This window comes from Poeciliopsis prolifica, unplaced genomic scaffold, assembly GCF_027474105.1.
Source record: "Poeciliopsis prolifica strain line A6 unplaced genomic scaffold, Auburn_PproV2 SCAFFOLD024, whole genome shotgun sequence".
NCBI classification, from domain to species: domain Eukaryota; kingdom Metazoa; phylum Chordata; class Actinopteri; order Cyprinodontiformes; family Poeciliidae; genus Poeciliopsis; species Poeciliopsis prolifica.
Genome location: NW_026562399.1, coordinates 749,975 through 775,307, shown reverse-complemented (window position 1 = coordinate 775,307; position 25,333 = coordinate 749,975). Strand labels below are relative to the sequence as shown.

General features: G+C 37.3%; 1 protein-coding gene across 3 annotated transcripts in view; it reads left to right on the top strand.

The window, feature by feature from the left end:
* The window catches only part of sgcd (sarcoglycan, delta (dystrophin-associated glycoprotein)), a 185,066-nt gene that overhangs the window by 145,449 nt on the left and 14,284 nt on the right, over positions 1-25,333 (top strand). For all 3 annotated transcript variants that reach the window (XM_055046609.1, XM_055046608.1, XM_055046607.1), the window contains one exon: positions 19,570-19,642. In XM_055046609.1, the coding sequence (XP_054902584.1) occupies positions 19,570-19,642 (73 nt within the window). The remainder of the gene's footprint in view (positions 1-19,569; positions 19,643-25,333) is intronic.

Below are 25,333 nucleotides of genomic sequence, written 5' to 3'. Positions count from 1 at the left end.
GTACATTGCAGCTTACTTTAGCATTGATGCTAATTTGTAGCATCAGACTGCTGCTCCAACCAACGGGCACACTTTGGCAGGTCCCGTTTAAATTTCATCTGAAATTTTCTAGTTTACTAATATTTAATATACAGTATTTCACTGCTCTTTCAACACCTTGAAAAATGAATATCTCTCCCTCTCTAGAGTCAAATGGCAACAAGATGGTAATAAACATCTGTTTTAAATATCAGCACCATTTATCAAACCGATACGATAAATTAAAAATGACTTACTATCGGCCACTGCGGATAAATTGTGCATAATTACACAATATGTATATTTTTCCTAATGTATTTAGTAGGGAAAGAACAGCCAAGAGTTTGGAGTTACACTTTTCTTGAAATTCTTGTCTCTACTACCAGTATACATCATTATGCAAGTCTGGTACCAGCATCAAGTTGATGTCTTCTACTGCCAGAGGGCTAAAGAAAAGGAAAACATATATTCTGACATCACACCAAGAACAAAATGGTCTGCAGTAATTAACTGAAGATACTCTGTAAAGTTATGCATTAATACTTAAGACTCTCAATGATGTGTTGTCAAACATGGAGAGTTGATGTGATTACACTCTCATTCCACATTTTACCTCTTTAAAAATTTCAGTGTCCTCAGCCAATAACCACTGAGTTCTCCTTTCAGTGGGGATGGAGAGATTTTAATTGTCTGTTGGAGCTGCAGGCGGCCCGTCACCCCTCTTGTTAAATCTGTCCCGTGGCTCGTTTTGTTCCGTTTGGCACCGACTCTCCTCCAGCTCACTTTGACCTGCTGTAATGAGACGGTGCACGGCTAAATATATTTCCCGATAATGTGCAATCTCACTTTCCTGTTGCGAGGCTAACGTCGTCCTCTCCTCCCTTTTCTGACCCTGTCCAGGGTCCTTTTCTTCACCCTCATCCTCCCTCGTTTTGGATCCTCTTTGGATTTATATGATGGATTCATAAAGACAAAATTAACTCAGAAAAGAGAAGCTGACTAGAAGGAGAAACATCCAAATGGAGAGGGATAATAGTCAGCATATTCACATTAAATAGATAAAGGGGATATTAGATGAAACATGAAAACAGATAATAAGAGGGAAGACGCTGAATGTGGATAATGGTTTTATAAAATTTTGGTGGCCTGAAAATAAATATGTAACTTTAATTTTTTTAAAATATGTTTTTACATATTTGTTAAAATTGCCACCATGTCATGACAGTTTGTTATGAAACAGATAATTTGTGAAAAGATTGAGCTCCTCCACGTCCTTCCTCAGCTGTTATTGCTGTCTGAACAAATGGACCGCTTCTGACCAAAAACAAGCAATCAGAGCCAAGAGGAGGGTCTTTCTGCTGTCAATCAATTTCATGTGTTCTCTTTCATTTCAGGACATAGTGACAGTTTCAATGAATATGTACAGAAATATTTTTTTATAAATGTTGCACGCTGCAGCTGTAACACCATTTTTTTTATATTCAGGTGAATTTCACTAAATATTAGAATGTTCCTATATATATATATATATATATATATATATATATATATATATATATATATATATATATATATATATATATATATATATATATATATATATTATATATATATATATATATATATATATATATATATATATATATATATATATATATATATATATATATATAACATAGACAAATTATTTTTCAAGAGCCTTGTATTATGGCTTAGAGAAAATGAAAATCTAAACTTAGAAATAAATATAAACATGAAAACATAAACATTCTTATAGGAGTATTGTGAACACATTCCTGGAATTTTAAAATTTTAAGAGGAGTTTAAAAAGCAGGCAGTGAGGAAGACTAATGTGCAAGGATCGGTTGTTGAACAGTATATGTATATTTTCATTTATTTTAATGCCTCTGCTTGATTTAATGAACATCACAATTTCTGTAAGTTATTGGTTTCATTTCTCCTGGCATGTCAGTGATTGCTAGCTGCCTCTCATCTTTCAAACTGCGAACTTGGAGGATTTTTTGTTTGCGCTGACATGTTGTAAATGTGCAGATGCGGTCTTAATTAAACTCTTACAGATGAAGCTTTCAAGAAGCGTAACGGATCATGATCTACAGCAACACCGTCTGTATAAATCACAGATATGTAACGTGTGAAGCCGTGTGCATTTTGTTCTTCTGCAGTTTGATTATTTATTGTTTTTCCTTTTACTCATAAATAACTTCAGATTGTTTATTTCACTTTTCTAAGGCTGTCTGGAATGTGAATCACAGATCAGAGCATCAGTTTAATTAAGCAAAGTGCTCATTAATTAGATTGCACAGATGGAAGAAAATGATATTTTTTTTTATTTTCTTAAGCTTTTATTTCTAAAACCAAATGAAAGTTGATGTCACAAATAAATGACTTCTGGTAAATGTCCCTCATTGTTCTCTTGTCAAGGTGATCTTAGATAGTTTTATGAATTAACTTTTTTTCTTTGACAAGATCTCTTTACATCCATTCAAAGAGCCATTACTATGTAACTTAACGGCAAGGCGCCATGTTTTAAATACAAGCCAGTGTCAGGGAAGTGCTTTTCCTGCACCCTGTCCACAAAAAAAGTCACACCAAGGAAAAAGAAAACTTGGAGTAGGAACTTCTGTTCTCGTGTTTTACCAACATTGTTTTTTTGCTTGTTTTCTAACAGATAATTTAATCTGTTAGAAAATAAATAAAACAATGACAGCACCAAACCCAAAGTGTAAGGGGTGAGCCATATTTTGTGGTATTGTTGTGATATCAATAAAGATGAAAAAAAATAAATAAATAAAAAATGAGGTAGCAGTATGACTGCATGGTACAGTATTCTTAGTACAACACGCACAAATATAGTATTTCGTAAGTGGATGCCATTTATTTTTTTTAAAAAGTGTGATTTATATTATTGAAATGCACATAGTAACTGCCTTTACTCATATTGTCAAATTGACTGATATTTATTTATGCACTCATGGAACCAACAGTGGAGAAAATTGCAAAGGTAACATTTCTGATATTGTCAGAGTATGTTTTTGTTATTTACCATAAATAAATGAAATTTGTTGTGACAATCAAACAAAGATAATCATGATAAGAAACAATACATTCAGTTATATATATATTATATTATATATATATATTCACACCTTACAAGGGTCAACTCCCTGTTCACCTCCCCAACAGGTGAGCGATATCAGCGACTAGAAGTGAAATTATTCCACCGAGTCCATCCTCATAAACTGAATTTTCCTGTCCTATGCTTCTTAAACTTCTGATTGATTTCTGGGATGGATGATAGGAAGAGAGAGAGGTGTGGGATAGAAGTAAGAAACATTCATAAAAGCATTCAAAAAATTATTGAACCAAAGAAATTTTAATCTGAGGACTGAAGTAAGCAGTCCAGAATTCTCAATGTAAATGAGAAAATGAAATAGAAAGAGGCAAACATGAAGAAATAAAGATGGGAGCAGGGGAAAGAAAAGGACAGATTAAAAAAAATAAAATAAAAATAAAGACTGAAAACTGAAAAAGATTGAAATGAGCTAATAATTGTAAAGACAAAAATATTAACAAAAAGGGACATGCAGAGGCGGCCATAGTTTGTAGGAGAAAAATTTCAAGTGTTGTGGAGTTTAAGGATTCTGGCAGACAGGCAAATATTCTAAATGATTTCAATACAGAAAAAAAATAATAGCTAAAACAAATATGTGGAACCCTGCACAATGAAGAAAAGGTTATTTATAAAGAAACTGGGGAATTAGATTGTTGTACCCAGACTTATTAACTGAAAGTTGAGTGGAAGGAAAAAGTGTAGTGGAAAAAAGGGCACAAGCAACAAGTATAACTGCAACTTTTTTATTGTTTTGGAGATTACTTTGTTATATTGGGTTGAACAACATTTCTTGTCTTTAAAAAATAAAATATTAATTTGAAAACTGTCTTTTGTGTTTACTCAGGTTATTTTGTCAGATACTAAAATTTAAAATGTGATGAAAGTATCAAAAACAGAATAAATATTTGTGTAGTGTGTGTGAAACCCACACATTTGTCAACGTATTCTTTGTGAATATTAATGTTTGTTTGGCTCAGAGGAGTGGCAAAGTTTTACCTCAGGTTGGGCCTGTATTTTGAACAAACACAGACAGGAGGACAAGAAATGTATCTAAAAAAATTCCAAACATTTAGGGGAAAGAATTTACAGAAAAGGCACAAAAGAGCAAAAGTAGACACAAAATGTGAAGATGGAAGACAAAGACTAAGAAGTAAATGAAAAGATTCCAAAATAAAGAAAAAAAGACTGAAAAAATAACAGCAACAAGATGAGATGCTGAAATAGGAGAATGTGAACTAAGGCGGTGTGAACATAAAGGGAGAAAAAGAAAAAAAGCAAATGGAAGTACGTCATCAAATAAAGAACTAACTATGGGAACGGATCAAACCCTGGTGAAGTAGGTCAGGAAGAACCAGACTGAACAAGAGAAAAGACAAAGAGTGAGAAAAACAGACATGACTGAGGTCACATTTTTAGAAATAAAAACATTGTAATATTCTCGCTGCAGGTTGTTGAAATAAAACTCTGCGTAGGCTTTTATTGATTCCCCCCATGAAGTCTGTTTGTTCATGTTTACAAGACAGACAGGGACAGGGAGGAGGCAAACTGAAGTGGTAAAGAGTGAGCATGGCAGAGTGTAAATGTGAGGTGGGTCGGTATTGATCCGAGTCTGCCGCTCATACATTGACTGACCAGGAGATGAGGTCTGATTACATGGCAGTTAAAAAGAACATAAAAGGAAAGTCTGGTGAAACAGTGTCACGTCCTCTACCCAAAACCCACAAGGCATTTAAGACTTGGAAAATAACCTGATGAATGTGATGCTGGATTTTGCACCACTGAGTTGAAAAGGTACAAGTCACAAAGATGGAGAACAGAAGAGATGCCTATACATTGTACACACCCCACATAAGTGAGTATTGCTGTACATCACTATCTATCACCTCGATCAAAATCCAACCAACTCTGCTCTAATATTAAAAGAAGGTTACTTTAGGAAATCCCATTGTATGTGTCCTTTTGGTGTTCCTTTGTTGTCCTTATTCAGAATAAGGAGCAGAGCTACTTCTGATGGGATTCCTTCTCAGCAAACACCTTCAGTTAATTATGAAATCTTTACTACTCAATAGCACAATTTGGCTCCGGAGAATAAGTTGTTGCCATTTGCTCTTGATGCTAAATGGTTCAGAAAGAGAAAAAAATAATAATTTCCATCTATTAGCCTGGGTTTCATATTTAAAAGTTCTGTAGTGTGGCAGACGGTGTGTTTTAGAAAGATCCAGTATCTCCAAGCTGTTGGTCCCTAATATAAACTTCTCAGATCTCTTACTGGAACAGCTTTTGTTGCTGAAAACCAGTTTCAACTAAAAGAACTTTCAGCTGACTTCAGCTTCTTCTTTGTCTAACAGGCACATCAAATACATATCAAAAACTGTTTCCGGGCACGTCATTTTTAAAGCTGTAACTAAAGGCATAAAGGACTGTACTGAGGCAACTTATAGAGCACAAACTCAGAGGCAAGCTCATGTACATCACTGCTCTTCCTCAGCAGGAAAATCCAATGTTTTGCTCTCTTTACTCCCTCAGTTAGATGCTCAATCCTATCAGCCCCCCAAGCTGCACATTTCAAAAACACAGACATAAAGATTTTTGGTTCATTTGTGCAATCATCATTGGATATTGATGTAACCAACCACACAGCCGCCAATGTCCGAATGTGTCTTTCCTTGAATTAGTTTGGACGAATAACTTTCAAGTGTCTTTTTTTTTTTTTTTTTTGGTCATACAGATCTGATGCTAAGTTCTTGGGATATGTCAAAGCATCCTTAGAAAAAGAGCATCTTTTTCTAAGCAAAAAATTAATGCTGTTCTCTAGCGATATTGGCTCAGCCATCATTGCAGCTAAATGGATTAACCTACTGAAGAGGCTGTGTGTAATCTTTGTAAATAACTGTACACATTTTTTTTAATACTCCTCATCTAAGAATCCGAACATTCTTCTTATCTGTTCAAAAAGCCAAATCAATAGTTTGATGAAGACTTTCTGAAGGTTTTTCAAACTTTTTCTCTCCACTACGGCAGCTTTATGTCTTTTTATAAACTTGCTCAAGTCTATCAATAGTTCTACCGTGGCAACATGACCCAAGGGAGTTCTGTAGCTTTTTTAGCTGATAAGATTGTTGGATCAGTTGGTGTTGCATCCTTTCACAGACTAAAGTTTAGGCAACTTTTAATCTTGCGCTTGAAAAGCAACAAAGATAACAGTGGCCTGTACATAAACCATGTAGTGCAAACTGTGTTAAAGCTGTGCAACGGCTAAAATTAGTTTTAGCACAGAAAATAACTGTTTAAAAATAAAATCCATAATACTGATTGAGACTCGTCAGTATTTAAATGGGACTATACAATGCCTATGAAAATTATTCACTTCCTTGGATGTGTTTGCTTTTAGAAATATGTCTTCCTTTATTAACTCAGATAATATATATTAGATATTATTATGTTACTCAGATAACACCCAGCTTATAGCCCTCCAGCTATAACTTTAAAGTACAGTTACCTTAATAAAAGTGATGAGTGATGCTATTTTTCCATGATTAAAAACATGTATAAAGTGCAAGTGTTAATGTTGAGTTGAAGGCTGTGGCCACCAGTATCTTATTTGGATTTAAAGTGAAAGAGATACTAAAACAGCTCATTCGAAGAAGAGCTCAAAATATTCAACTCTGAGCAGGGTGCATCTCATTATGCGAGATTAATTATATACAAAAAATGTAATGAACAGGCATATCCATACACGTATCTTAATCTGTTCAAGAAAACATAATAGTTTCCCCATAATGATGTTAAAATGTTTGTTTGTTTTTTCCTTCTCTCAAACCCAAAATTGCAGAATGTTTTGCCACATGCTCCTGAAAAAAATTGAAAATGGTTTTAGTAAGGCCATTTTTCAAAACATTTTGAGGGATGGACTCGGATCATAATTGCTTGGTCAGATAATTTATCCGTTTTCAGCTGGATAAAAACACATGTTGGCCCTTGGCTGACACACAGATAATGATGACTGGACTTTGGTGTTCCCCACAGCAAGATTTTTTTAGAAAAATGTTTCATTTCTCCTACAGACTTCAGTCTCATGAGTTGTTGCCACATAAAAAAGGCATCATAATCCTGTGAAATAAGTCCCTCTGCCTCCTGGAAGTGTTAGCTATCGTCACTTGTTGTTTGCCTGTATTATTCAACTCGGGATGACAGCTTGTCACTTGGTGCTGGCTGGGTTGGATGATGGAGTTGTGTATCACTACTGAAACTCCGAGGATTGATATAAAGTCACTTGCTTTTGTCCCGAACGCTGTCGAGCTTCATGCTTTGTCAGCATCCTGAGGCAATATGAAAAGAGAGAGCAGGAGCAGAGGAGGAATACGATGACCGCGGGTAAATTATTCATATTTGCCTGCAATGTGGGAAATGCTGCCACTGGATACATGCAGCATGTGAAAGATTCAACTCCAACTAGGATTGCCTTGCTCCTTTTTTCTCACCTTTGAACTATCTTTTTGCTTTCAGTAATCTGCTTTTTGAACACTGTACTGTTGAGGTGGAGAATTGCCCCTTTTTATAAGAGCTGCTGATTTCCTTACAGCCTGCCGTTGAGAAGAGAGAAAGGGCAAAGTGTCTCAGTAGGGAGCAATGGCTATTTATTAGAAATGGCTGCTAGCAATACCTCCAGTCTGACTGAAATACTAAAACGAAGAATATTATAGACTCTGCAGCAGAAAATGAACATGGGAACTGATGGAAAGTGAGAGGAGGGTAATAGGGAGCAGAGGGAAAAATATTAAATGGGTGAATATTAAACCTTCTGGACCTGCAGGGCTCTGGAAGGCACAACTCTTTGTCTTCAGAAAGTTACAAACTCACCTCGAGGACTTTGCAGTTTTGCCGTGATAACTGGTCTCCAGAGTGTGCGGTTCAGCTGTTTTGTTCTTGGTTGTATTTTCCTCTTAGTAATTCAGGTTTTCAGGATATATTGTGTAATATTCCACTGTGTGTTGGAGATTGACTCAACTTTAATTTATTTAATTTATTTGTTCTCCATTGTTGTTGGCATCAAATCTCTCTTATTATTACTGCTTTGGTCCAGATTTCTACTGAGCCCAAATAAATTTAACTGTCATACTTGTGATTTATTGGAAGAGCTGTAGAATCCTTTAGCTCAGTGTTTCCTAACCCTGGTCCTGAAGGCACACTGTCCTGCTTGTTTTAGGTATTTTCTTGCTGCAGTACTGCTGATTTCAATTGATGACTGATTAACAAGCGTTTGTTGAACTGCAATCAGTTGAATCAGGTACATTAAAGCAGGGAAACCTCAAAAACACATAGGACTGTAGGCCTTGAGGACGAGGGTTGGGAAACATTGCTTTAGCTTATATCTTATCCCTCTGTTAGCCATTTTTAAATTATCTATTGGCTCTCCGTTTTCTTTTGGCTCAAATTCCCATTCACCTTTAGTTCATTTTTACCCCAGCCTTTAGATTTACTCTCCATTAGCCTTTAACTTTACTATTTGCATTTTGCTCTATTCTTCATTAGCCTCGAGTTCAACTCCCCTTTAATTATTAGCCTAGCTTTTCAAAAGCTCTCTGTTGGCTGTATTGTCAACTCTTCATTATCTCAAATCTTCAGAAGTCAATGTCTTTACTCTCTGTTGGCTGATAGTTCAACTCTCTGCTAGCCTTTTGGTCAAATCTCCATTCACCTGTTAGCTTTTAGCTCAAGTGTCTGCTAGGCTTTAGCTCAACTCTCCATTATTTTAACTCTACCACCATTTCTTTATCTCAATTCTTCATTAGCCTTGAGCTTAACTCCATTTAACCATTAGCCTGGCTCTCCAAAAACTAAACTCTGTGTTGGCTATATTTTCACCTCTTAATTATTGGTAATATTCATATCCATGCTCTTTGTTGGCAGAGAGCAAACTAGAAACTCTCTTCTAGTTTGTATCTCATATCTGAATTGCACTTTGCTCAATTTCTTTTAGCCTTCAACACAAGTCTTCATTAGCCCTTAGATCATGTCACCATTAGCCTTTAATTAAACTTTCCATTGTCTAAGACCTCCTTATGTAAAGCTCTTATTTGCCTGTTAGCTTAGGTGCTTTCAGTATATATCTCAGTTGACTTTGTTCAATCTTTCAATTGCTATGTTAAGTTAAGATCCTTAACTCTTCATAAAATGTTGGGTCAAGTACCATTATCTCAACATCGTTCCTCAATGTTGAGTAGCTCACCTCAAAGAATTAAATCTAAAGTATCCAAATAAAACCTAAACAATGTTAAACATCTGACCAGAGATATATCTTGCATACCTGAATTTACTTTAATATATAGATATATAAGCACATATATTAAAATAAAATATGTCATAGAGATGTTTCCTGTAACACTGTGATATTACTTTATACTCGTGTAATTTGACATATTTGTTATCAATTCAACAAGAATACAAGTCAATTTCATTAGTACAAGATATGATTAATTTGCTTTTAATTTACCATATTTAACATGGATTATTTCATTTATTTATTATCATTTAATTTGAATAAACTTCTGTGTTTGTCTCTTTTCAAGTTTTTATTGAGGACTTGACTCTTACTTTTTTTTTGTTTTGTTTTTTTCAGGAATCCAAACTGAACCCTTCCTCCCTGCTTTCTCTGTCCGTTCAGGGAAATCGAAACAGTTACAAGTTTCACCGGAGATGGTTGAGACAGATTGAGGGAAATTTGGTGCACCATGACAGAAAATTACCCTTCATCCCCAAATCAGTGCAGAACACTGTGATCGTCACAAATCGTTTTTTATCTAGCAGCGTGGAGAGTCAAATTTCCTCTGACAGGAGTAGAGTGGGTTTCAAACCGCCGAACGTCTAGTCAGCGGTCATAATTTCATGGTTAAAAACTTGAAGCTGGAGAGATTGGCTGAGCTCCCAGCAGAGAAGTGATAGTGGAGTGTGGACTTCTTTGAAAGGTTACAGGTCCCTGATATGATAATCAGTTTTTACCTCTGGGGATTAGTGGAGGTTGAATTCTTGATGGTTAATAGAAAGGCTATCCTTGTTCCTTTAATTCATCTTCTTACATTTATATGTTGTTTACTGCAAGCTTCTACTGCAAAACTATTTGTGTCTGCTAATGATAACCCTGCTGCCACATGCAGGGCACACATTAAAATTCAGAAATGATCAAACACAGTTTTTGTGTTTTTGTCGACAATATGCATTAAAATCCAGGACAGCGCTGTAGTACAGTGCATAAACATAAACCCTAGGTGGTCTAAATTGTAGCAACAGTGACTTTTATCATCTTTAGGGTTTTGGGGTAGAGGATGTTTTTTTTTTTTAACTTCTTAAAAAAAGCCTGTTGTTTTAAATTTGGAAGGAATATTAACAAAATATGATAAATATTTTTTTTTTATATTTTCTTCTACTTAATTTTGTACTTTATTTTGTAATGCTGAAATTTTGTGCTTTTCTAGACCAACTCCTCGTTTGCCCTATTTGCAAATATTAGTAGTGTATGTATGTATGAAGGTATGTAGATAGGTCGGTACTTGATGGATGATATTGTTGATTGTTGTACTTTTTGATTGATAAACAGTCTGTGCTCAGATCTGTTGTTTTTCATTTTCCTCTTTTTTTATCCAAATGGATGTTTTTGTTACATTAATTCAGTCTCCCTTCAGCTGCTGACTTCCTCTGGGATGCATTATTTATTTTCCTCTATATTCTGCCCTCTGAACATCACAGTCTAAAATTGAATTGACCTGTGAAACATGGTGACCAATTAGATCTATCTACTCTACACAGGAGATAAAGCTTTTCAGAAATGTCACCTGCAGTTTGAAATGTGTAGAAAAAGGAAGTGTCTTGTGTCAGAAGACCTGAGGTTTCGGAGAAATGTAGTAAAATGTGAAAATAGTGAAACTACAGCAGGAAGCTTAACAGGTTTACCTAATATAATGTGGAGTTTAATCTCCTCCAGTAATGGGTGAAAAGTCTCCTCAGGTTCTCAGTATTTGAACTTTCACGTCCAAAAGACAGAAAGACGATGATGGCCAGAGACCAAACTGTAGGCTCTGTAACAGCAGTTAGTGTCAAACTGATCTACAATGTCTGCTAATTGCCATTCTTCTTCAATCTACAGTTCACTGTTATAATTCAATGCATAATTGGCTTTCTACCAACTCCATTTATTTTTATTTCTTCTTCTTGGCACATTTTGTTTTGGCTTTTGACTCAAACCAGGATGGAAGACAAGTGTTTTGTTATTAATTATTACGGCTGGCAAACATGGCTGGTACAAGCTGCCATTACCTTTAATCCACATTAAATTGGCTGCTTAAAATACAAATATATCCAAGTATGTGTGTTTTTTTTCACAGTCTGTGAGAACGCGAGGGGGAATGTTCATGTGACAATGATACAGTGTCAGAATTATGTGATCGTGTGCTCATGAGTGCCAGCAGATAAACAAAGGCTTTTGATATTCAGTCAGTGAAGCTCATGCATGTCTACTGCCTCAACCAATCACCAAGATTATTCCTGCAGGGAGTTTCTTTTGTGGCGTGTATGTCTCTGTATTTCATCACCTCTGAGACACTTCAAGCCTCAGCTGATGATATCTGGTCCTGCTCGGAGTACTGCCTCATAAACACCTCGACATGGACATGGGTTCACCCGGACACACAGCTGCTCCGGCGCTCGCATTAATCTTTAACGGCATCGTTTATTTTCTCATCCAGACCCTCCGCCCCAACATGTCAGAGCTGTGACGTATTGCTGCTTCCTGCTCGCTATTCATGTGCACCGTGTGATCCAGATGATCAGATAAATCACACTTTATTCACCGGAGATGCACATGAATGGAGCCGTGTCGTTCCTCTGCCTTTGAATGCTACTCCAGCAGGCAGCAGAGCTGAAAATATCTGCATTTTCACCGGTGGAGGAGTCTGATTATGAACAAATTTTAAGTTGAGCTGAACATCTGGGTTCTCACTTTCATATACTGATCTGGCCTTAAAGCATCAAGAAGTAATTTTTATTTAAAAAAAAAAAAGAAAGAAAGAAAAAGTATTTTTACGTATTTTTAGAACTGCCACCATGTCGTGACAGTATAATATGAGACAGATAATCTCCCTGAGTTCCTGTTCCCATGAGAAGAAATGCACCACTCTTGACCAAAAACAACCAATCAGAGGCAGGGGAGGGTCTTAGCACTGTTAATCAACATGCTGCTAACTAACCTGTAAAGGGACTGCAGATGTGAATTAGCTTATGCCAATCAAATGGTGACATTTATGTCAGAGCTCTACATTGCACCTTTCTAAATAAAGTTTTGTTATTTCTTAAATGCATTAATGGCAGAGAAAAAAAAAAAAAAGGTAACAGGAAAACTGTTTATCCATCATCATCAGTCACCATGCTCAGTAGACTTAGCATTCACCACAGGCTCTGCTGATAGGGACAAGCTATAGCATAGAACAAGTGGAGCGCACACACAGACGTGATTGACTGCACTAAGACCCACTTTCTGGCTCTGATTGGTTGTTTCTCGTTATCACTGGGAGCACTGAGAAAAAGCAGAGGAGTTTATTTTTTTCTCAGATTTTCTGTCTCATATCTTGCTGTGACAGTTTAAACAAATATGTGACATACATACATACATACATACAAATATATATATATATATATATATATATATATATATATATATATATATATATATAAAATTCCCTTCTCACCCACCGCGGGTGGTTCTTATCCTCTGAGCTCGGGTCCTCTACCAGAGGCCTGGGAGCTTGAGGGTCCTGCAGTATCTTGGCTGTGCCAAGGACTGCACATTTCTGGGCTGAGATGTCTGATGTTGTTCCTGGGATCTGTTGTAGCCACTGCTCCAGTTTGGGGGTTACTGCCCCGAGGGCCCCGATGACCACAGGCACCACTGTGGTCTTCACCTTCCAGGCCCTCTCCAGTTCCTCCCTGAGGCCCTGGTATTTCTCCAGTTTCTCGTGCTCCTTTTTCCTGATGTTGCAATCACTTGGTATTGCTACATCTACCACAACAGCTTTCCTCTGTTGTTTATCCACTACGACAATGTCTGGTTGGTTCGCCATTACCATTCTGTCTGTCTGGATCTGGAAGTCCCACAGGATCTTAGCTCTGGCGTTCTCCACCACCTTTGGGGGTGTTTCCCACTTTGATCTTGGGGTTTCCAGTCCATATTCTGCACAGATGTTTCTGTACACTATGCCTGCCACTTGGTTATGTCGTTCCATGTACGCTTTCCCTGCCAGTATCTTGCACCCTGCTGTGATGTGCTGGACTGTCTCAGGGGCCTCCTTGCACAACCTACACCTTGGGTCTTGTCCGGTGTGGTAGATCTGGGCCTCTATTGCTCTGGTGTTTAGGGCCTGTTCCTGGGCGGCCAGGATGAGGGCCTCTGTGCTGTCCTTGAGTCCAGCTTTTTCCAGCCATTGGTAGGATTTACTGATATCAGCCACTTGGGTTATTTGCTGGTGGTACATCCCATGTAGGGGCTAGTCCTCCCATGATGGTATCTCTGGCACCTCAACCTCCGTTCCCTGTTGTCTGAGACATTCACTGAGCACATTGTCTGTTGAGGCTTTGTCCCTGATGTATTTATGGATCTTAGTTGTTTCGTCCTGGACAGTTGTTCTAGTCCTCTGCCTCCTTCCTTGCGGCTCGTGTACAGTCTCAGGGTGCTGGATTTGGGATGGAACCCTCCATGCATGGTTAGTAGCTTTCTAGTCTTAATATCTGTGGCTTTTATTTCCTCCTTTGGCCAGCTAATTATACCAGCAGGGTATCTGATTACTGGCAGGGCATAGCTGTTTATCGCACGGATTTTGTTCTTGCCATTGGCTTCTCAGGACTTGCCTTATTCGTTGGAGGTATTTAGCTGTGGCTCCTTTCCTTGTGGCCTCATCGAGGTTGCCATTTGCTTGTGGTATACCTAGGTACTTGTAACTGTCCTCTATGTCTGCTATTGTTCCTTGTGGGAGTGAGACTCCTTCTGTGCGGATCACCTTCCCCCTCTTTGTGATCAGCCGACCACACTTCTCTAGTCCGAATGACATCCCAATGTCTGTGCTGTAGATCCTGGTGGTGTGGATCAGTGAGTCGATGTCTCGCTCACTCTTGGCATACAGCTTGATGTCATCCATGTAGAGGAGGTGACTGATGTTGGCCCCATTTTTGAGTCGGTATCCGTAGCCAGTCTTGTTGATAATTTGGCTGAGGGGGTTCAGGCCTATGCAGAACAGTAGCGGGGACAGAGCATCTCCTTGGTATATGCCACATTTGATGGACACTTGTGCAAGTGGTTTGCAGTTGGCTTCAAGGGTGGTTTTCCACAGCCTCATTGAGTTTGCAATGAAGGCTCCCAGAATCCTGTTGATGTTACACATCTCTAGGCATTCAATGAGCCAAGTATGCGGCATTGAGTCATAGGCTTTCTTGTAATCAATCCAAGCCATGCACAGGTTGGTGTGTCGGGTTTTGCAGTCTCGGGCAACTGTGCGGTCTACGAGGAGTTGGTGTTTGGCTCCTCTACTATTTACACCGATACCCTTCTGTGCCGTGCTCATGTGTTTATCCATGTGTTTGCTTATCTTGGCCGCTATGATGCCTGACATGAGCTTCCAGGTTGTGGAGAGGCAGGTTATTGGTCGGTAGTTGGGTGGGACTGGACCCTTTGATGGATCCTTCTGGATTAGGATTGTCCGCCCTTCAGTTAACCATTCAGGGTGAGTCCCACTTTGTAGCAGCTGATTCATTTGGGCTGCCTGTTGCTCATGGAGAGCAGTGAGTTTCTTTAGCCAGTAGGCATGGATCATGTCAGGCCCTGGTGCTGTCCAGTTTTTCATGCCTGAGACCCTTTCTTGAACATCTGTCACAGTGATGGTTACTGGGGCTTGCTCAGGGAGGTTGCTGTGGTCCTCTTGTAGAGAGATCAGCCTCCCTTTCCCATATGCCTTTTCAGTATTGTTCCCTTCTTCTTCCCTCCTTGTTACCTTGATTTTAGCCTCTAACCGTCTTTTCCATGGTGGGTATTGGGTCTCATGGTTGCTCTTATAGCCAAGTGTCTCAAGGTTGGTTTCTGTTATGGTGTTGGTAGGGATCGTTCTCAATGCTGCATTAAATGATGCATTCAATGAGACTTTCTGATGGTACTTCACTCAGCCGTTGTAATTGGCGCCGAGGAGGCCTGGTTGTCATTCGGGTCATGATTCTCTCTCTCAGGTCAGCAGCTGTCTCGTTCAGCTCTGTTTCGCTCATTGGGGCCGTGTATCCCCTCACTGGGTGGGGACTTGTAGTTAAGTCCCCACAGTCCTGACATCCGGGTTCCTCCCTTTTGCCGTAGCATTTGTGTTGTATCTCGTCAATCTCAAGTTGTGATAGCAGTTGCCGTTTGCGGATGTTGGAACACTGAGCTACTAGTTGTTTAGCGCTTAGTGTTGACTGGGGATGTCGAAGTAACCATTCCTTCCCCAGTCTTCGCATGTAACCTCTCTCACTAGGGTTACTTTAGTAGTAGCATTCCAACAGATCCACATTTTCATCTCTTGCTCATTTCCGTCTTGTTCCAGTAGCCCATTTGTCATCAAGGTGCTCTGGTTCCCCAACACCTGACGCAGACCTTGTTTGGCCGGGCGACGTCTGAGCCGGCATGTTATGCAACTTAGTATCTCTCATGGTATGAGGTAGGCAGTAGCTTGAAGGGTCTTGCCTAAGGACCCAGACTGGATTCGAACCCCGCCCTCTCGGGTGATATACTGATGCCTTATGTATTGAGCTATCCAGTCAGCTTTCTTGCCTTATAAATAGTCATGAAAATAACGGAAACCCATTAAATGAGAAGGTTGTGTCCAAACTTTTGGTATGTACTGTATATATATCTGACACTTAACTGTTGCCTTTTTTTCACTCCGTCTGGTCAATTACAGCACTGTGAAATACATATTAACCAGCCATACCTTGTTCTACCTAATTTACATCTTGTACTGACGAGGCGTTTTTCAAAAATTTGCTCAATCTATTTAAAAGAGGAACAGAAGTGGCTCCACCTGTAGGGGTGATTAAGGAGAGAGTTATGTATTCCACATGGGTGAGCGAGAACATAAATTTGCATAGAGATGTTTTATATTTCCCTGTTTTTGATAGGTTTATCTGTGTTATGAAGAGCTCGCCCCAAAGGAGTGAGACTGTAAATATCCCCGGTGTTCAGAGAAAGTCAACCATTAAACACCTGTTTAATTAAAGAACATCAAAATATGTCAGACATGTTCTGCCAGAAAGCGCTTCAGTCCAGTTGTTGTCAGAATAAAATAAGTTTCTATGCATTTTGCTTGCAGCAAAGGAGTAAATTTAACAAAAACAAAGCATGTGGTTATGTTGATTAAATTTGCTAAATAAATTTGCTCTTTGTGGCACCCTCCAGCTACCCCCTGAGAGGAATATTTGACTAATCCTCAACAGTAAGCTAATTTGTAATAATTTATTTCACTAATAAAGTAGTCAGATTTTTTTAATAGATAAATGAAGTGTAAATGACCCAAGTTATTGTGTGTTTTATTATCCAACCCTCTTTATTATTAACAAAATTGTGGAGAGAAGAAAAAGATTTGTTGTGCCAAAACATTTTGTACGTAGTGCTCATGAGTGTGCATCTGTGGGGGTAAAGGGCATGCCAAACCCTAAATCTTATTAATCATTTTGCTTTTCTTGTGAGCTAAAAATTAATGAGTGGAGTTTGAACTTCCCATTGTTCTAAGATCAGTTTGAACTTTTTACAGTGCGTGGTTCTGACAGGTCGCCAGTTTATTAGCTTTTTTTTGTGGTTTCGCTAACCACAAAAAATGATGGTGACCCGTCAATTTTAGCTGACGGGTCACCCCTTTGGCTGACACCAGCAGATGTCGAAAAAAATGTCCAAGAAATCAGAAGGAACGCACAAAACTATCACTGCACCTGACCTGCAAAGAGCACAGCCACCTTCTCCAATGCGCATCACAAAGCTAAACCACCCGATTAGCGCACCCTTTTTTCTTTTTTTTTTTTTACTCCAACGATGCTAAATAGTAAAGACATGGAAGCGAAACCTATCAAACTCTGCTCATTCATTTTTAGCTTACAGAAAAAGCGCTAAGCCAGTAAATATACAAAACCAAACTGACCCACAGACTCACATGTGCGGTAGATGTTTTGACACATAAGATCTTTTTTTTTTTTTTCTACAATTGTGTTCATTGTAAAGAGGGTTCGATAAGAAAAACTTCTTAAAAAATTCTTTTTTTACTTTATGGAAAATATTTAGGTAGGTATAGGGTGTAGCCGTACAGATGCAGGCGCTGCTGTCCTCCAATAACATCCTGCAGGCGTCTGCATATAGTTAAGAACTTTAATCATAGAAGAGAGTTTTATGCATAAAGCAATTTATTTTAAACATTTTTTATCATTCACTTTAAAATATATATAAATATAAACAAGAGTTAATACTTCAATGTGAAAACATTAAATTAAATAATTTCTTTGGCAGTGCTACCTAATGACAATGACTATTTTTAGAAGTTGCTCGACTGGCGACTGACAATGTCGCCTCGGGTGACCTGGTTGGTGAACCCCTGGTCTATGGCCTTGTCAAAACATGCTGGACGTCCACTTCAGTTGCTAGGTGACGGGGCTGGGCTTTGAAGATTTGTGACATTACATTTGAAAGTTTTTTGAAAAGACTAATTTTCCCGTCACCAAAAAATGTATTCATTTATTTCCAAAAACCACTTTGTTGGTTGTTTTAAGTGCTTGTTCAGTTTTTAGAAACAGTTGAAACCGAAATGAAAGAATAAAAGAGAGTGAACAAATAAGAAAGTCCGTGGCTACTTTTGACAGAAAAAAACATTTTTGTCACCTTCCTTTAAGCACAGTGTAAAAATGAAGAGGTTCGGAAAATGACGTGACATAGTCGGACTAAATTCCTGTGTAATTTGCAAATGCTGAAAATGTGTCAAAAATTACTGTAGAACACGCTCAAGAGTTTGCTTTTCCATCATGCGTACTGTTGAAGCCTTAAATGTGTCACTGAGCAATGGCTGTTTGGACTCCCAGCCATTCAAAGCTCAAAACGCTTTGAATTGCATTTTGTCATGACTATTGATCTGCACCTGATGCTTAGTTGATTTGATGTGACTGAACAGTTGGGTTTATCCCAAGCGGGCCTGCACTTGCACTACAGTCAATCAGAGCCTCGGGATGAAGGGCCAGCCAATTACCTTCTATGTGTGTTTTGTTTTTCTTCAGTGCTGCTATATGGTGCCTCTTTGCAATCAAGCAAAACAAGACAGGAGTAATAGTTGTGAGCTAAAAATTTGAAGTGAGACTCAGTTAGCAGAGCTATAGAGTTGAAAGTTACCACTGAAGTTCAATGTCACTGACAGTAAAAGTATTTTTTTTTTTATTTCACTGTCTGTCTAAATGTACAACAATTTTTGAAATAATCCACAAATTCTCAGTTTTCTGAAGAAAAATGTCAAATAATTAAAAGGGTAATCTGTCAAAAGTACAACTATTGGTTGCAGATGACCATGAATGTAGGGAAGAGTGGTAAGATGAATGCTATGGCTAAAAAAAATCCTATTTCCAGTTTGTTGATAGGACACAGAGCAAGTGATTTTGAACAATATCTTGCCATATTTGGAATAAGACAAAACCTACTCACACAACTTTTTCAGTAACACATATCAACTTGTTATAAGTCAGTAATCCTTGAATATGAATAAAAACTATTTCCACTGAACTTAACTACTTTATTAGAAATTATTGAGATAAAACAAGCTCTTATATTTTGTAAAAAAGTTACTTGTATGTATCTATTTTTGAATGAAAAAATAGACCAAAATTGCTTCATTAGATTTTGTTTTTGCAGTGTAGTGATTACGCATATAAAAAACACAACATATTCTGAAGATTTTTGTATTTAACCTTTTTTTTCTTGTTTTATACAACATTAGAAACACCTTGAAGATATTAACTGATTATCTAACAATTTGAATGGAATAAAATAAGAATAGCTTTAAATAAATAGATCCTCAGTGTTTTTCTGATATATTTGATTCCTTGCTGTGCTTACTGACTACCAGCAAGTAAAGCACTGTAATACGAGAAGCCTTGGAGACAAACCTTCTTTCAAAATGTTCCTGTTGTCTTTAAAAAGTTGACTCATATTATCGAGAAAGAGCATTCTCCCATCTTATTGTCGGAGAGCACAGCCGAGGGCCGCTGTGCTCTCCGACTAGAGCCGTATAGATTGACAGAGCCTAACAGATTATATCCATTGATTGGACAAAAGGGGTTTGTGGTTTCAATTGACGCAGCCTTCTGTCTGACTTTCTGTTCTGTGATTTCAGGGGCCGAAGGAGCAGTGTTCAGCAAATCTGTGGAGACGCCGCATGTCAGGGCCGAGCCGTTCAAAGAGCTACGGTGAGTCAGAGTTCTGCTCAAAGACTGGATTCATGGAAAGGAGCCTTTTATTGATATTATTTTACACTAATTAACATAAAACAATTCTAAATAAATGGTTAAAGGTTATAAAGATACAAAACAGATTAAAAAAAGACACTGAAAATATTATGAGGGCTGTTTATTAGAAAACTACACTGCAAAAGCACAAAAGTATTTTTGTTTAGTTTCTAGTGCAAATATTTTATTACATGTAAAATAAGACAGTTAATTTTTCAACAAGAAAAAGGAGATTCTTTAAGTCAATAATTCTTGAATATGCATGTTTTTCATGTATAATAACATCTTTCCTGTTTTAATTGACACAATTTAAAACCAGTGGAACTAGAACGCCTTGTATCTATTAAAACAAGCAGATTTATCTTGCTGAAAAGTTACTTTCAAGTTATCTTTGTTTTAATTCAAGTGAACCAAAATACTTGTATGAGAAACTAGATAAAAAGTTTTGTCAAGAATATATGTGTCCCAAAAAGTTTTATTGTTTTTGTTTTTTGTTTGTTTGTTTCTTTGTTTTTTCCAACTTTTGAAAACTTTCTGATCTCCAAAATAAAATAAAAAAATTAAAAAAAAAACAGCTCAGAAAATTTTCAAGTTTTTGTTTTTTTAAGAGTGTGAAATTAACTATTTTTCTCACAAATTGTTTATGAGAATTTTTCAGCTTTATCTAAAATTTTCTGAGTTTATTGGTGGAATTTTTTTCTGTCTGTTTGTATGACTCTAACATGCTGCTGTGGAACTCTTTAGAAGCAAAAACCACTGTGTTCCCATCGTCCATGAAGGGGTACATTCATAATGCTGCATGAACACTGAAACATTATTTCACACTGAATGGAGTAGTAAGTAGCTACTTTATTCATTTTCTGTTCTAATGAACTCAATATTTCTTTTATGGGCTATTGAGCCAATCTATAAGAGGAAAACACAATTAATAGACATTAAATTAGTCTTTCTTGGGGTCAATACTTTCTTTTGAGGGGCCAGTAATTCAGAAGTTGTAGCTTCAGACTCGTATCCAGTGAGACCATGAAAACAACCAAGAATAAAATATATTACAACACATTTAAAAATAATGAATAGTTGATATTTTCTTACAGTAAAACAGGCACAAAGCAGCCTAAAATATGCTGAAGTGATGTTGACTCCTGCATTGTGTATTTCAAGAAATGAAAACTTATCTGCTGACCCTCATTTGTCACTCCAGATTAACCATTACAGGAGAGAATATTGCTTTCAAACAGTAAAAATAGTTTATTGACAGCAATAAAGACACAGGCAAGAAAAAATTGTGTTGTAAAATTATAAGACTGTTTGCTGTCGTTTTCAGGATGCTTTTTTTACCATTAAGATTTTCTTTTTTCATTGCGGCCTTGGTTCAGTTATAAATTACATTTTTAGCAAGAAATTGTCATTATGACTTATGTCAAACACACAGCCAATTAAATCACCACCTTAGTTGGCTGCTTAATCTTTTATTCCCATCAGTTTGAAGCCATATTTGAGCCAAAACTGTTTATGAGCTTGATCTTGTTGCCAATAAATCCCACATAAACATAAATAACTTAATACCAATAACTCACAAATGTTGTTGGTTTATAAACAGTTCACATTTTACTCAGCTGCAGATTTTCACACCTTTCGGTTGACTTAAATGTCTAACCCATGTAGAAGGCAGAATAAGCGAACAAGTGAAGTGTGTAAAACAGCTTTTGTGTGTCTGTGAGATCAATGGGTTCATCTTTGAAAACAGATGTTTTATCCTTGTTTCATCTTCCTGGATTATCAAGAGCCTGTTGTTTCTAAATCAAAACTGCAAACATTTTAGTAACCCTTCTCAATAAGATGCAAAAGGGGATAAGATACAAGCAGCGACTAAAAAGTCAGAAAATAAATTGTTTCACATGATATGAGGTTCTTAAAGCAAATCAAGCCTGCTTTCATTTATAGAAACAAACATCATTAGAGACAACAGAGCTTACATACTGAAAGAAACAAATCCATCAACACCATTAAAAACAAAATAATTACTGAATCAGTAAAATCCTGTTTTTAGGAGCTGGTAAACAGAAAAGTGTAGTAATCATAATGGCCTTGTTTATGTTTGCCCTCAACTAGGGTGTTTTTCTTTTTGTAGCAGCCTGGTCACACCTTCATGTTTCTGCTTCGAGTGAACAATGTCCAACCTAACAACAGCTCCTAAGTTGATGTTGCAGCCATGCTTTTAAAAATGTGAGTCCACTACCTTTTCTCGGGGCAAATTATTGCCTCCAATAACACCAATCAAAAGATTTTTGGTGAAATTTGTTTTGAGCGTAGAAGAGCCTTTGCACAGATACAGTTCCAAATCATTTTTGGCTTGCTGTGTGGTTTTTCCCTTCGCTTATTTCCCCCTACAGCACAGGTTTTATGAGCGAGTGTGAGATGTGCACTTTCTCTCTAATGTAAATGTCTTGTTTATCATCTTTCTTTCAGCTGTGCAGTCAGTTGTGATGACAGTCAATCAGGGCAACAGAAACCCACGGGAAAAAAAGAGAGAAAGGGATGAGATGGATGGATGGTCGGGTGGAAAGAATAAGAAAACATCGAAGGAAGAGTGTAGTGAAATGCTGGGACTTCTAAGTGTGTCTAAGCATTTATATCCTCTATATTTGTGTTGTTGCAGTTCAGTTATGACACAATTATAGTTTTCCTAGACAATTACAATAAAAAGTCTGAAATATTATTTCTTCCTGATCATATGAAAATTAGAAAATAGTATTTATTTCAAATTCACTCTGTTGAAAGGCTGTTGAAGTCCTTTTACACCAGCCCCGTTTAACCCTACTTTAGATCATTTATCTAGAAAGCCTGGTTGATTTGAGGAGGTGAGGAGGTGTGAATGCATAATCAAACTCTAATGCGGTCCATAAAAGCAAACTCCAGTCTGCCTAAAAACACAGGTCTGAGTTCGGTTGAAGTGAACTCTAGTATGTTTTGAATGCATATGTGAATGTCAAGCAGAATGCAATAACCTGTAGAAACAAATTTAATGAAAAAACAATCTGCTTTCATCTGTTGAAACAGTCATCAAAAGAGACAATAGATGTTACAAACTGATAGAAACAAATCCATGAACACCATTAAAACAGATCCAGTGTCGCAGGATAAACCAAATCTTTTTTCACTGGTAGAAACAAAACAATTACTGAAACGGATGAATCCATTTCACAGTATAGTCCAGGGCATTCTGTGTAATTATAACTAAAACTAGCGCAAGAGTCTAGACTAGCAAGTTAAATGGCTCATGGTCTCACACCAATGACAAAAGAGAAATCCTGTAACTACTAAAATCTGACACCACCTCATTTTTGTTTACAGTTTGTAAAGAAGGAAGTGTCTTCTTCAGATGTTGTTGTATTTCCTTCCAGTGGTTCTTTCTCCACTGCCACCACTTGACAGATTTCACAAAAGGTGATGATTTGTCTAAAGCAGTGCAGTAAGACAGCAAATTGTACCAGTTCGCAATTGCTGTATAGAAGCTGGCATGATGCAAAAAAGTGTTTAATTTTCAGTTTTGCAAAATACACAAGTTTCAATATCTTTAGAAAAACTTTTTATCAAAAGCGTCTTTGAAATTTGTTTGGTTCCATTCTACAAATTAATTTTCATAATTCCAATTTGTGCAATTTTATGGTCAGTGGAAATGCATCTACTCACGTGAGGTGGATAGCATGATGGTTAAATTTAGCAAATTAAAACAAAAAAAATCCTTCTTTTCTTTATAATGATGTGGAACATTACATATAACCTGTGCTTAATTCCATTAACTAGAAAGTTCTTTCTCTATATGTGATACCTTTTATTGTTCAATTAAACATAGCAAAACAAAATAGATATGATCACTGCGCTGATGGTTTTTAATCAAAAACATATTGGAGCATCTTTTTTGTCATGTGTCTTTATTGTTGGCATATTGGACCTGAAGGTTCACAAACAAAGCATTTCAATAACAGACATAACAACGATTCAGCAATGAGGGCATCGAAATGGCCCAATCGTCATCAATCACTGCTGCTTTCCTTTTGGGATGATTTCAAACATGTAATTTCTGAAGAAAGTTTCATTAACAAAGTTCAGATAGTTTGTGAACGTTCCAAAACACCCGTCTCGTCATTGTCTATATAATTTGACAGTTTGCATCTATGCTATTGTGTTTTTCTTCCTTCATTGTCCTCAGTTTGAACATCTTTGGCACCAGCCAGCCAGTTGAAGATGAAAAATGGCCAATTATGTCAGGAAAGACGTGAAAGCTCATTGGAGTGTAGCCCACAATCTAATCGTTCTCAAATCTCTGCAAATCCATAGCAGGTAGCAATCAGGCATCCAAATCCCATTTGAGGATATTATAACACCAGGCATTTGCACATAAAAACACACGTCCCACCCACAGCTGACACTTCTTTTATTGAAACCATGGCCATCTTATCCATCTGCGTGGTAATGTCTTGTCAACAGGATGTGTCCTTGCATCAGTCAGTCGTCTTTGGGAAAGTGAAACTTCAGCGTGGTTGAATTTGATAATGCAGCTTGATTTATCTCCATACTAACTCTGAGCACAGATAAAAGCAATATATATGAAGCCATAATGTGAACTGGAAGACAATCATGCAATGTAAAGTCTTTTTTTTTTCTTTTGCTTGAGCTAAGACTTGTGGTGATTTTCCTCCTTAAGAAGAGCGTAAAGGACAAAAAAAGTTTTGACATTCAGAGTCTTTTTAAAACTATTGTTAATCTGACAGTATCTCAGTCTGGAGATTTTTCTATTTCTCAGCAGACCCTTTTTTTTTCCTTCATATTATATCATACTCTGATAAAGGCCTCCCTGTTGGATAAATCAATTAAGAAATGAAGCTGAGTCAAACACAAAAGGGAAAACAGTTTAGCAGCACTTTCTTGGGTTACTTTATTTCTGGCAAGTGTTATCTCCGTTATAACTTGACTTGCTTTTCAAATTAAGATTTAACTTCTGTATTTTTCCAGACTCAAATAAGTAAATATCTCAGTCCATTCCTGTTCGGTTTTCCAAAATATATTATTTTCTCATTGGTGAAATCTGTGAAACTGAATAAACTGTTATGAAAGCGCATGACGTTTTCAGGAAGAGCGATAGGTCATAAATACATAAGGAATATTTTTCACGGCCTGTTAAAAGTTAGAACTTTGAGACGACCTTCAGCCCCTGGAAACACGGCGTTGCAGGTTTATTGTTCTCCGCTACACCTCAACAGCAGGAGACAGAGCTGCACAGAAGCATTTCAGATTATTTTACTAACAATGACACCTGGGTGCTGCATCACAAATCACAGTTTAAATAAAAGTTGCTTTACAGCTAGTTTCCTTCACCTTTTCCCACCTTTTGTCTCTTTCCCTGGTTGTCATCCACATTCCTATCTCTTGGATTAAATGCCATCACCACTTTATTCTTGACTCTTTTAGAAAGTAGACTTTAGTTTAATTTCTTTTAGTTTAAATTCTGTGTAGCTACATGGAGTTTTGCTCTTACTTTTTGATTGACAGACATTTATTATGATGAGTCGTCATGGCAACAAGGCATTGTATATTTGGGAAGAACTGGTTAGCGTCTCCAAAGCTAACATGACACCTAAACTACGACCC